The sequence below is a fragment of the Rattus norvegicus genome, chromosome 2 (genome assembly GCF_036323735.1).
Source record: "Rattus norvegicus strain BN/NHsdMcwi chromosome 2, GRCr8, whole genome shotgun sequence".
Taxonomy (NCBI): Eukaryota; Metazoa; Chordata; class Mammalia; order Rodentia; family Muridae; genus Rattus; species Rattus norvegicus.
This window is the reverse complement of record NC_086020.1, coordinates 55728040-55742421: the sequence shown is the minus strand read 5'-3', so window position 1 is coordinate 55742421 and position 14382 is coordinate 55728040. Positions and strand designations below refer to the sequence as shown.

Sequence of the window (14382 nt, the reverse complement as noted above, 5' to 3'; positions counted from 1 at the left end):
AGGAGAACACACCCAACCGTGCTTCAGTTATGGGAATTTTCATAGTGACTCTGATGTCACCAGCTTGGAATGACGGTTCTTTGCTCCTCTTTGCAGTTTCCATCAACAGTTGTGAGCTCTCTCTGTCTGCTAGGCCCAGGCAAGGGTATAAAGGGAGCTACTGAACAGGGGTTTGAGTTCCCTAAGCACTTTTGAGGCTTGGCGTCCTCAGTCTTTGAGTGGAGCCTCTCCTCTCACCTGTGTGATGTAGAAATCACTCTCTTTGTCTTGGTACTGAACGAGGAGCCAGGATACTTGGCTCAGCGCGAATTCACAAAAGTCTTCCCGATGCAGCATCAGGCTCACGGTGGGGCCAAGGGCCTTGATTATGGCCAAAGTCTAGGGAGGCAATAAGCAAAGGTCATTAATGACACTGTGTTGTGCTTTGTGTGTAGTTTTCAGTGTATGGGCACTTTGGGGACTCCATAAACACAAAAAAATCACCTTTAGGAACCAGCAAGGCTGCTCTATTTTGTTTTGTTTTGTTTTTGAAAATGCACAGGTACAGAGCACTGCATGAGCAACGGCATGCGCATGCGCATCCACATCTATGTCTATGCGTATGTTCATTTCAATAGTTGTTCATTGTTTTCCGTGTACGGTCCTGCACCGCCCCTCTGTTTTTGTATACGTGTGCATGATCAAGGCTCAGATGTGGAAGTCAGAGGACAACCTCAGCTGTCAGTCATAATCTTCCATCTTGTGAGACAGGTTGTTTTTATTTGTTTCTGTGTTAGTCAGGCTCGGTAGCCTAGGGCTTCCTCTAACTCTCATGTTTTTGCCTCTCAACTCGCAGTAGGAGTGTGCTGAGAATTCAGATGCTTGCCATGCCTTATCTGGCTTTTGTGTGAGTTCAGGAGGTTCAAATTAAAGGTCATCAGACTTGTGCAACAAGTGCTTTACCAACATCTCTCACAGTCACTTTCTTTCAACATATTAATGAATTCAAAAATTTCCTGATATTATAAACCTTCCATTTGGAAGGAAGCTTGTAAAGACACAGTATGGGAATTAAAACAATAGGGTATTTCTAGGGGGAGATGAAATGTTCCTTCCAGAAGGGAAGTCTGTTTTTAGTGATGAAATACTTAACCTGAGATTGAAACCTTTTGCTTTGCAGGGAGGGTAACCAAGAGACAAGTTGTTTGTGTGGAGATGAAATAGTAGGTTGATGTAGGAGGAAGTGAAACATTTCATCATTCTTGAAAGCTTATTAATAAGTTCAGGAAATTAAAAAAAGTACTGTCTCCAGGAAGTTCCTGAAACTGACAAGTTTCACTAAGTCCCTCTTTCCCCAGGCATATATATATATAAGCAGTAAGGATGGCTGACTCACTCAGACAAGCTGAACTGCCTGAAAGAAGCAGAAACCATCTGAGTTGCCTAGAAGAGGCTCTGAACAACTGAGCTACCAGGACAGGACACCCTTCAACTTGGTAGAGCCACCTGAAGGTTGTGTAGCACACTATAAGCTTCCAGCTTCCTTGAGTTGTTACCCATATTAGGAAGGGCTTTGGAGATGTGGCTGTCTTGGAGTCACTTCTGTTCCTGTACCTAACCTCTCTCCCAAATGCCTGTAAGTAAGCCCAGTTAAACCTACTGGTTCACCAAGTCGGACTTCAGTGATACTTGGGTTTATTGTTGGTTCTCTGTCTGATGAGTAGATGCTCAGTCATTTATTCCCAAGAAGAATGTCACACAGCATTGTGTGCTACTGTTGCTTTCCCCTCATGCTTGTTCCCCTACAATAGTCTACTTACTTTCCTTCTTGTCTCAGGCTAAATTTGTTAAGATGTTTTGTTTTGAATTTCCTACCTCCATTTCTTACAACCTGTCTCCCAAACTCCACTATAATTTAGCTTTGACATTGGGAATGACCAACTTCTAGAGCAGAACATATGACAAATACTGATCATAAAAACTAGAGTCTCACTATCTTTTTGTCAGAAAAGCAATTTTTAAGTAAAAAGAGTTTAGTGTATAATTTGATAGTCTATATTCTGAAGCCAATATATGTGGTCTGTAAAGTTGTATTTTACAACAAGCCTTATTAAAACTTAGTGGCTCATTACACCACCATTTATTTAACTTGAGACAGTGCCAGCTGTGATGGTTCTCTTATGTTCCTTACTGTACACTGTATACTTTCCAATGCTTTTTTTCTGACCTCTGTAGTAATCTTTGGTACATCTTTGCTTGCTATTTTGAAACTTCTTTCTTTAGTTTCTGGAATCTCATTCTCTTTTTCCTCTTTCTTCAGAAATCTTTATTCTTTATCCTGTCATGAGCTATTGCTTTGCATTTTTCAAGAACTCAGTTTTTGCCACAATCAGGTTTTCATGCTGTACTTGGATGACACTATTCAAAATCATTCAGTTATTTGAGTTATGGTGAACCCCAAACCTGTGTAACTAGCTTTTAATTTTCATCTTAATTATGAGCCAAAAGTATCCAAGCCTGCAAAAAATATTTCATAGGCATTTAACCCAGCATAAAATTGCAGTAGTTTTTGCACAGCTGAATGATTCTTTCGATGTTATTGATTTAATTGTGTTACGGGTAGACACCAGAGTTGTTGTTGTTGTTGTTGTTGTTGTTGTTGTTGTTGTTGTTTGGACCCGTTGTTTTTGTCAAGTTAATCATTCAGTTCAAATGTAGTAGTTTATGACATATAAAACATCAAAGGACAGTCACTCTTTCATTTACCCATATTCTTCCCACCCATTGAAATATCAGAGTGAGATTTTGGTCTGTTCAAGCTTTGATATCTCTCCATCATCTGAAACAGGATCAGGCATACTGTTGTCCTTCAAGAAACTCTGAATGGGACAATGGATACACTTGAAGTAGGTAAAAAAATTGGTAGACTTAATATGCCTTCTAAAACATAACTAACGATACCCATGGGAAGTTCAACATTTGCTGATTTAACCATGAAGTATTAGTTTAAAAACTGCTTTAATAGCTTAAAGTGTAGGCAAGAAACCAAGGAAGTTCACTAAATTTTAAGCCACATATATGTATATATGTATGCAATATATATGTAGTGTGTGTGTGTGTGTGTATGTGTGTGTGTGTGTGTGTGTGTGTGTGTGTGTGTGTGTGTGTGTATGATCCACATATGTAAGATACAACCAAACTCTAAATCTGATCTGACCGGCATGGGGGTTTGCAGCTTGAGTCTATCTGAAGCCCTACTCACATGCATCGGTGAGGCCTGGGGGGCCCACTTCTCCATTATGTACCGGAACAACATGGAGATCTTGTCAGAGAGCCGGTTAGCATCTAATTTGGGATATGGGAAATCCTTCCAGTGGTTGACATACTTGTAAATGGACTTGCTAAATTTTTCAAGGGCTGAGTTAAAAAAAAAACCATAGATTGTAACAAACATGAAGATGAGAAGAAACATCAAATTATTCTAACAGAGAGCATAGACAATTAGCAAAGGTTTCTAAATTATCTTAAAGCTTCATCAAATAAACATGAGAACATGAAAATTGTTTATCCAATTTTAATTAATAGTTATAGAGCATGAATTAAGATTGTCATTATATACTATTACCAGGAGATAGTCTGTCCAGAATGTGACATATTTAATATAGCCATTGCAACATGCCAACTACATCAAGTTATAGGTGGTATTCTTAGACATTGACGCCAGAGAAGATTTGAAATAAACTCTTGGAAACTCTGTATGATCTATCTGCACCATGTGAGAAATGTCCTGCAAGTATGTCTAGTCTTAAGCAAAAATCTGAATCATAGGAATACCCACCTATACAGAAGGTTTGCCTCATACTTTCATCCTCTACCAGCCTGAGCATGGTCTGCATGGTGAGCAGGGTCATCATCATGAAGGGGATGCTCTGGGACACTACAGTGAAGGGCACAAGAGGAAAAGGCGTCATTCACCTTTTCATTTGGGGGTCCTGACTCTTTCCTTCATCCATAAAAAACGTGCCAGGGCTTACTAGCTTAGGCAGGTGAAGGGCAGGAGGAAGATTGTGTTCTTGCTCTTCTCCCCCTAGCCAAAAGCCTGGATATCATTAATCAAGGTGCTGTGGGTCTGAAGGAAAATACTCGCTAGATAGCCACCTATGCCTGCTGAATACTAATAAGCAATTTTGGATTGTTACTTCATTAATGTCCACATCTCCCATCTAGCTTTGCCCATGTCCCCAAGGCATAGCAAATAAAAAGTTGCTCAATAGAATCTGTTCAATAAAATACCATAGAAACAAATGGTGGAAATCCTTTTTCATATCAATGCCTTGTTATTGGAAGCCTCATGGAGAATGTATTTCTGTAAATGTGAAGACAGGAAGGGAAGAGAAGGGTGGAAGAGAGCCCATTATATTTAGCCATACATCCTGAATCAATGGCTGGTCATCAGGCTCACCTATGCTCACAACATCTCCCATGTCTTTCTAACAATGGATTTTACTGCAGGAGAACATAGAGAGGCCATCTTGATTTTGCTTAACATTCTGGGGCTTTAGACTATTAGCCAGGGGTAGCTATTTCCTAGGGAGATGTAGAATGCTCCTTTCATACCATAGCTGGTTGCCAGTTCAGCCAGGGCAAGCACAACAAATTCGTTTGGCAGCTCTAGAATCCTAAAGTTACTTTGCACTTCATACATCACAGAGTTGAAATCATGAGCAGCAAGAGACACCAACACCTCCCCAGCCAGCATCCTGACTTCTCTGGGCATCTGTGAAGGGAAATAAAAAAGAATAAGTTGAGGAGTGAGTTTAAAGAGGGCGGTTGTCTGTGTAGTATTCTAAGTTCATGTTTCAGAGTCAGTTCAGATCTCTCAGGTAGGTGTCAGAAAGCAAGAATGCTGAGAGAATTTTGGTACAGTTCTTATAGACTTGGGACCAATCGACCTTTCTTTTCTTCAGACAGAGTTTCATTCATGTAGTTCAGGCAGACTTTGAAATCATGACCTCTCCTGCCCCTGCTTCCTGAGGAGGACTGGTGTTACAGGCATGGGTTACCAAACTCTAGCTCATTATTTTCTTGCTATGTAATCAGGTACCTTGATGAGGAGTTTATGTTTTCTGTTTAAGAAATACGAATTACTGTGGTTGAGTAAGTAAAAGTGAAAGGAATTGGACTAGGTGTTGAGAGCTTTCATTTTGCTGTCATTCTGATGAACTTATCTTCAAATTTAGTCATATTGGAAGATAGATACTTCTATTTTTGATGGTGGTTGAGCTGGGTAAATTTAATCAACCCTACCACCAAGGAAAATGAAACCACCACCACCATCACCACCACAACAACAAAACCTATATTCATAAAAGTACAAGAAAAAAAGCTTAACAGCAGAGTATAAGCAATTCCTGTATTGAGATCTGAAACAATCAGATATTGCAAGATAATGGAGCCAGATACAGAGAGAGGAAGTGATTTGGGAGCCAAGAGAACTGGGGTCTAGTCTGTCAGCAGACTGCTGAGCTCCACTATAACCCATTCTCACAAGTACAAACTTCCTTCTCTAAAAAGATGGGTGGATGATACTTTCTCTAAATTCTTCCTTACATTTGCCCATTTTCCTAATCTGTGTAGTGGTGACCAAGTGACCAGTTATGTATGGTCCTAGCGGCCATGATGGACAGGTTTTTGTGCACCTATATGGTATATTGGAGGTACTCAAAGTCGCTAATATCAGTCCTAATATCAGTCCTAGTGCACAATCAATACCAAGACCCAAACTTACTTCCTCATCCCTCATGTCCTTAGAAGTGTAATAAATCAACCTTTGGACTATTGCATCATCCAAGATGTCAGCGTTTTGAATAAAAGAAGTGAGATGGCCATAAATTTCTTCCTGTGAACACAGAAGGGAATAAAAGTATTTGAGTTGCAAACATAAAGAACTCAGATAAAGCCCAAATAAAGGCCATCATGAAGCTAAGCAAGATATGGTTGCTGTACAGTGGTGTAGACTTTCTCAGCATCTTTTGGGATTCAAGCATTTACATTGAGAGCAACATCAATTCTAAAACTTACTTTATTTTGTTACATTTCTAAGACAATACCTAATTGAACTGGAGGCAAAGTGGTCAGTATCTCAAAGTGTCTGACCATTCTGTTGTAGAGCTGTCAGAGCTGAGGCCTTTGTTACCGTACCTTATATTGTCAAGGACATTGTGGCACAGTGAGGCTGTGTCCCGAGGAGTGTTATTTTGTTTCATTCATGCCTTTTCTGAGACAATAGGAGGGACCTTTTTGGATGGCAGTGCATCTCTAGGAGACACATGATTTAAACAAATGCCTGTGTTGGGACTTTTACAAATCTTGTAGATGTTGAAGATGTTCTGTGATGGATGAAAGACTGGAGTTCTCAGATCTCCATTTGCCTCAAGCACATACTTCCAGAAATGGTATCAGTGTTTATTGTGTTTATATTAGTCTATAGGGCTGGCCTTAGGAAATGTTGGAAAAAGATACAATTTATCTTTCTTCTCTCTGTTTCCTGAGCCTATTGAAGTACCTGTAAGATCTTGCCTTGCTCCACGTGTATTTTCTGATTTCTGAAGGCTTTGTTCTCTTTGCAAGGGTCACCTTATAGTGCCTTTACCCTGTTTTGGAGCTGGGACATGCCCTTCATTTAGAACATTTCACCAATGTTCACAATTCTTCATGTTTGGTGCCACTAATAGACTCATAACCGAGTAAAGAGTCATAGAGAACTTCACCTTTTGACTGTTGATCCTGTGAGTACTTCAGTCTTAGCACCTTGCATTTACTGCAGTGCTGGATAAGTTCATTTTGATACCATACTCAGGACCATTTTCATTAAAAAAAAAGACATCTTACATGTATGTAGGCATGGCCTGCTTGGAACTTGCTATGTAGACCAGGCTGATCTCAAACTCATATGGGTCTGCCTGCTCAGAAGCATGATCAACCATGCTTGACTCCATTTGTTTCTTTTAAAAGTGGTATTTGCTTGTGTTTATAGCATGTTTCTATGTGTATCTGTGTACATGTGGGTATAATGATTACAGAGGCCCGAAGAGTAAGTTAGATACTCTGGACCCTGAATCTATAGGAACTAGGGCTATGGGCACTTATGAGCTATTATGTACGGATAGTGAGAACCAGTCCAGGTCCTCTGCAAGAGCAGCATGTGTTCTTAACTGCTGAGCTATCAGTCCAGACCCTTACACCATTTTTTATTGATCAGTTTTCCCCAGCATGAAAGCAACTTAGACGTGATTGTTAAAATTTTGATTCTTTAGTCTCTTCTTTGGAAACTCAATCACAGCACTGTTTAAGACCAGAAATCATTTCCAAAGTGTCTGTAATTGTTTGAAAGCAGTGCTCTATGGGAATGTTAATATCTGCTATGAGATTCATAAAATGGTTGTTAATCATATCCAGTGTTAGGGCCATCTCTATGAACTTCCAATGCCTTGTTTGTCATTGAAGGAAGTAGTTAGAATCCCTGTCAGTGAGGCCTAGTCTTTTATATTTTCTTCAAGCTAACAACAGGCAATCAGGCATCACTAAGTCATAGATAATAGCAAATATACTGCTTTTCACAAGAGGCCATGCTGAGCAATGATTAGGGTGACTTTGCTGCCATTACATGGGCTTCTGCGTGGATATGCTACAGCAGTTCTTACTTAGGTAAGTTACACAATGTATTAGTGTTTCTTTTTTTTTTCAGTTGTCAAATGAAAGTAGAACTACAACAGCATAGGGTTCTGAGAAATTAATATTATATAACACATGTTATGTGGAGAACATTAAGCACTCTACTTCATAGACAAGTGTTCAGTGAAAGGCGGTAACTGTTATTTGGCTGTTCATGCCTGAGAAGCCTTCAATTTTCAGAGTAATTTTCAGGTTGTGGGACAGGATGATAGATGGGCATGGGGAGTCTTTGCACATTTTCAAAGCAATCCTCATAATATAAGGGGGAGAATCTAACCCACGGTGTTAGAAATCTGGTATTTTCCTCTTTCCACATCTACCTATATATAGTTATGAACAAGAGTGTTCTTGAGTAACTTCTGTGAGTCTTGAAATGCTAAATAGCATTATTTCAGCACCGTAATGACTTCTGTTACAAATGCATTTTCTAAAAGATTTAATGACATAAGAGAAGCTGGGAAAAAAGGAGGAGGAGGAGGGGGAGGAGGCCAAAGCAAACTGTGTATGGAATGTCTCAACAGTTGGCTTACAGAAGGTGAATAAGAAGGAGAACTTTGCATACCTTGCTAATGTTGTCTTCTTTACTCAGCATCCCAATAGTGAGGTTAATATCTCCAAACATCTCTAAATGATACAAAGAATTAAAATATGTATCAAACTGTACACCCCCAGCAGCAGTAGTCACAGATACTCACTTCTTGTCTGTTTCCACTCTTCCTTTAAAAAAAATTCTCTATTTTATAGCTAGGTGCTGATGGATAGGGATGTATTACACTTATATTTCTTATCCTTAGGGGACTTGAAGCTAACAGGTGCATAGTGACTATTCAGTGTAAAGGTGCAGATAGTGTACATTGGATTCCCGTGGATGGCTTTGATTAAGTGTGCGCGCCACCCTCATATCTCCTCTAGCAAGGTCTGGCCTCCAGGTTCAATGAGATAAATCCTTCTCATCTGATTGAGCATTAGAAGAAATAGTGGAAGTCCTCAATTTTTCTTTTTGCCTCCCTTAATGAGCCTCTGTGTTTTCATCCCACATTTTGTCTTGTTTATCTGCCTTTTTTTGCTTTCAATGACCTTCTTCTGTCTCCATGTTCATGACATTTTGCTTTTTCCCAATAAAAACTTAAGTATTGTTTTTTGTCTAGAAATTTGTCTTTTTCAATGACTCTGGAAAGCAATTAAATGTTATAGCTGCCACCACCACCACTGCCACTGCCATCACTGTCACCATCACCACCATAACCATCACGATACCACCATCATCACCACACCACTACCACCACCATACCATACCACATCACCATACCAGACTACCATCACCATCGCCACATCACCACCATCACCACATCACCACTACCACCATCATACCATGCCACCACTACATCACCATACCACCACCATTAACACCACCATCACAACCATTACCACCATCATCACCACTACCACCACTATCACCATACTACCACCATCACCACCATCACCACCATCACCACCATCACCACCATCACCACCGCTGCCACTACCATCACCACCACTGCCACCACCATCACCACCGATACCACCACTATCACCACCGATACCACCACTATCACCACACTACCACCATCACCATCATCACCACTACCACCACCATCACCACCACTACCACCACCATCACCACCACTGCCACCACCACTGCCACCACCACCACCACCAATACCACTACTATCACACCACCACCATCACTACCACCACCACTATAACCACCACCATCACCACCACCACTACCACTATAACCACCACCATCACCACCACCACCACTATAACCACCACCATCACCACCACCACCACTATAACCACCACCATCACCACCACCACTACCACTATAACCACCACCATCACCACCACCACCACTATAACCACCACCATCACCACCACCACCACCACCACCATAACTATCACCACACCACCATCATCACCACACTACCACCACCATACCATACCACATCATCATTATTTTACCAGACTACCACCATCACCACACTACCTACTACTACCACCATTACTATCACACTACTACCACCACCATACCATACCACATCACCATCACTATACCAGACTACCACCACCACACCACCACCACCATCACCACCATCACCACCACTGCCACCACAATCATCACCACTACTGCCACTACCACCATCACCATCATCACATCTATTACCACCACCACCACACCACCACCACCACCACCACCACCACCACCACCACCACCACCACCACCACCACCACCCACCACCACCACCACCTACCACCATCACCAATGACTACAACAAAAACAACCACAACAAAGTTTGAATCAAAAGACTGCAACAAATTCAGGCCAGTGGCAGGCTGACAGGAGGAACAGGAAGAGACTTCCCATGAGCCTCTGAGCCAAGACCATACTCTGTTAGTGTAGAGCTTTTGGCAAAGCAAATGGTAGAGCTATTTGAAATTGGAAGAAAACACTGTCTAAAGATTTTTGAATATTCAGGATTAAATAAGAACCCACCTTTGTGGTATATAGCTACCCTTTCCTTCAAGTAGCTTAATGTAAAACTATGTCAGATTTCCAGTCTGTCACTGGCCCATCGCAATCAACATTTCATTTTTAAATTTATTTTTTCATAAAGATGCAAAGAGGGAAACAATCTGTCCTCATCAAAACCACTTCAGACAAACTTTGATGTGTATAATCATGCAAACCCCCCACATGTCAGCATGTATCAGAGTTCTTCCTCATGACCCAGACATGCTCACCTGAGTATTCTTCCATTCTGGGAGTTGTCTTGGCTCTTACAGGCTTTAGAAGAGGCAGCACCTAAGTATCAGAAGCAGTTCAGCTAAAAAGTCAGTGAAGCAGGTTGGCAACTTTCTCACATAAGGTTCCTTAAATGAAAATCCTTCTTTACTTGATTGGCAGGGTGACCCAGGAGCTTCTTGTGTTGAGGTGGATGATGCTGGATTCTACCACCATCACGTTTTTTCTGCCTCTGAGCTCCTGTTAACCAAGATGGCTGCATCTCCCCAACTATTGTCTCTTTGCAGGAGATCAGTACGTCTGAGGAGGAAGAGTTTAGAAAGTAGGACTCAAACTATTGTTATAGACAAAAGGAGCTGCTTTCCCCATCCTTAGGTCTATTGATCACAAGTTTAAGAATGGTGTGAATTGGTGGCCACGTTACTGGCCTGATGCTGGTAAAGCTTTCAGGTGGTCTTGATAGTTCTATTTGGTGAGGTCACTCACACCACAGGGCATGCTCAGTGGACCGGAATGCCTGTCAGGGGCAGTTGCAAGGAATGACCAACTGACACAGCAGTCAGGCCACTCTGGACCCCTCCCCACTGTTCTCCTGCCCACCACACCTTTCCCCATCACTCCCCTCCCACCACTCCTCACTGACTTATCAGAACCTTAAGCTTCCCACAGACTCAGGCTTTTTCTATTTATGACATTTATTTCCTGTCTATTTGGTTTCAAATTACTTGTTGCATGGATATCTTGGCTATGATATTTTTGTAGGGTGGACCTGAATCTTGTCTAAATGTCCCCTAAGTCTAAGTTTGTGTGATTGCAGTCTCATACAGGGAGGATGATGATTTCTGGGACAATATATAGGGCTGACTATACAGGGAAGATGCTCACTGCGATTTTGATGGTTGCTTCTCAGGCTATTTTTTTATATTATTAAAGAAGTTTATTTCAGATTCAAAGATCAAGTGCTTGAAACTAAGCCTTCAGTTAATTTGGTTCTGGTGTATGTTCTTTGTAAATGGTGATAGATTTCATAATAAAGACAATATTAAGTATATCATGTATTTTTACCATACCACTCCCTGTTCTTTTTTTCCATCTTCCTTCTTCCATCTATTTTCTTCCCCCAGTTCCCCTTCTCCTGTCTTGTATTGTTATGAGATATTGTGTCATTCACACACACACACACACACACACACACACACACACACATATATATATAAAACCTAGCATAATTATCCTCTAAAAGGCTCTTCCCAGCAGCTGACTGAAACAGATGTAGCCAAATATTGGATGGAGGATGGGGCTTCTTAAGGGAAGAGTTGGGGGAAGGATTGTAGGCCAAGAAGAGGCTAGAACTCCACAGGAAGGCCAACAGAGTCAAATAACCTGGACCCTTGGGAGCTCTCAGAGACAGCCAGAAACCAAAGAACATACACAGGCTAGAATGAGGCCCCCAGCACATACATAGCAGACATGCAGCTTGATTTTCATGTGGGTCCAATAACTAGGGGAGGCTCTCCTTAAATCTGTAGCCTGACTGTGGTTTCTGTTCTTCAATAGAGCTGCCTTATCTGGCCTCAGTGGAAGAGGATGCACTGAATCCTGTAGAGACTTGATGTACCAGGGTTGTGGGGTACCAGAGAGGGCACCCTCTCAGAGGAGTAGGGGATGGGGGAGGGGCTCTGGGAGAGGAGGACTGGGAGGAGGGCACAATTTGGAATGTGAATAAATAAATGGAAAAAACGTCTAGGCTCCACAAATGAGAAGAAAGAGATTTGTCTTTTGAGCCAGGATTATTTTTCTTAATATTACAGTATCCAATGTCGCCTGTTTTCTGACAAAAAAAATTGATTTTGATTCATAGCTGAATAAAGCTATATTACATACACACACACCACATTTCTTTTACTCATGCTTCTCCTGGCCGATGGCTGGTTCCACTTCTTCACTAATGAGGACAGAATAGCAGAGAACTCTGGTGCTAGTATCTCTGTGGTAGGACGTATACATGGATATACACCCAGGAGTGCCAGAGCTGGCTCATATAGATGTTCTACCCTTAGCTTTGTGAGAAACGTCCACTCTCCACACTGTCAGTGGCTGTAGTAATTACACTCTTGCCAGCACTGTATGAGAATTTTATCCTTACAAGCATTTTTCTCCATTTTATGCTATTTATTGATTGGGCTGTTTTACCTTCATTGTTTAATTAGGCTTTAGTCTTTAAATGCATTCTAGATATCAATCCATGTCAGATATGTCATTAGCAAGGAGTTTTCTTCCATTCTATATAGCCTGTCTCACCACTGTTATTTCCTTTGCTGTGAAGAAACTTCTTATTTATTGGCAATCCTATCTGCCAATCCTGAACTGTGGAGTCCTTTTCAGAACATCCCTGCCCTTGTCTATTGAAGAGTTTCCTCTAGGCTCTCTCCTAGCTCTCTCAGAGTTTCAGGCCTTACCTTAAGGTCTCTGTTACATTGTGAACAGATCTTGTTAACCATCCATCTAGTAGATGGCTTTGTCTTAGTTTTCCAAGTCATCATTCCTTTTTGTGAACATGTTATCCATAGCAATTTGTCCCAAGATGCACCTGGTGTTCTTATTTAAAAATGTAAATTCCGGGGCCTACCTCAGACCTGGTAAATTTGAATAAGGTAGGGAGAATCTGTTAGGGATGAATACTGATTCAACTTTTAGTAAGGACCATTAATAACTAAAAAAACACTTGGCAGAATCCTTGTCTCAATAACCCACTAGTAAATAAGCAAAAATGTCACCATGTGTTTTGAGGACACTCATTGTGATTGGGAGTGATAAAAGCTGTTTTTCTGCAGCATTCTGATTCATTCGCACCATTAACAGAAGAGCCAGTCTGAGTGTTACTGTGTTGATTAGTGGTATCCTGAAATTCAGGGCTGTTCTAAAAGCATATAGATGTAAGTAATGTTATTTGAACTGAACAAGTTTTATATGTATATATCTTTCTAAATCTTCATATCTATATTCATATTATGTGTACGTATAGGTATATATGTGTGTATATATGCATACACACACACAAACACAAACACAAAGACAGACACACCACCACCACCACCAATTAAAGAAAAAGAGACCATGACTTTTAGTGAGAGTGTGGGGGAGTGATACGTGAGAGCAACTGAAGGGAGAAAATGGAAGGGGTAAATGATACAATTTTATTATCATCCTCCCAGATTAAAAAAATGAAAAAAGAGATAAGAAATAACAGCTTTTGTAATGATAAAGAACAACGTGAAATAATGTTAATAAAGTTAGTAATTAGAAATCTAGCTATTAGGGGGTTGGGGATTTAGCTCAGTGGTAGAGCGCTTGCCTAGGAAGCGCAAGGCCCTGGGTTTGGTCCCCAGCTCCGAAAAAAAGAACCAAAAAAAAAAAATCTAGCTATTTAGGAAATTGTCATAATTTTTTTTCTGTCAATGACAACAAATGATTTTTCTGCATTTCCATGAATAAAGATTTTGTTGATTTCATAGAAAATTCGGGAGGCGAAGAGATGATTGATTTATATTAACTTTGTCATTTATTCATCAGGGTAATCAAAATAAATTTTCTTGACTGATGTCTTTTCGGATAAAGCACATTTAAGCAGATTAGGAATCCCCATATTCTCAGAACAGCTAATTTTCTCTAATTTTTCCCTTTGGGGAGGAGGCCCTTCTTCTCGCCTATTTTCATCAATGTCTCTTCTCCGTAAACTAGACAAACACAGTGTAGGTTTGATTCATCTGAGGCATGTTGAACAGCACTTCCCAAAGCTGGTAAGACTGTGTGTACTGAGGAATTCAGTACTATTTCTCAATGTTTGTTTATGGAGGAGCCTGAACCCAGCCTTCTTATGAACT

The 14382-nt window shown here is 40.8% G+C and overlaps 1 protein-coding gene across 4 annotated transcripts in view; it reads right to left on the bottom strand.

The window, feature by feature from the left end:
* The window catches only part of Mroh2b (maestro heat-like repeat family member 2B), a 60122-nt gene extending 49145 nt beyond the window's left edge, over positions 1-10977 (bottom strand). For 2 of the 4 annotated variants that reach the window (XM_063282035.1, XM_039102575.2), the window contains exons 1-7: positions 10498-10977; positions 8276-8337; positions 5768-5878; positions 4597-4756; positions 3818-3916; positions 3242-3396; positions 238-378 (exon numbers count right to left, since the gene is read on the bottom strand). In XM_063282035.1, coding sequence (XP_063138105.1) covers positions 238-378; positions 3242-3396; positions 3818-3916; positions 4597-4756; positions 5768-5878; positions 8276-8337; positions 10498-10513 — 744 coding nt within the window. In that variant the 5' untranslated portion in view covers positions 10514-10977. Of the gene's footprint in view, positions 1-237; positions 379-3241; positions 3397-3817; positions 3917-4596; positions 4757-5767; positions 5879-8275; positions 8373-10497 lie in introns of those variants that run through there. The other 2 variants (XM_039102574.2, NM_001047908.2) reach the window with 2 other exon arrangements.
* Between the last annotated feature and the right edge of the window lie 3405 nt (positions 10978-14382).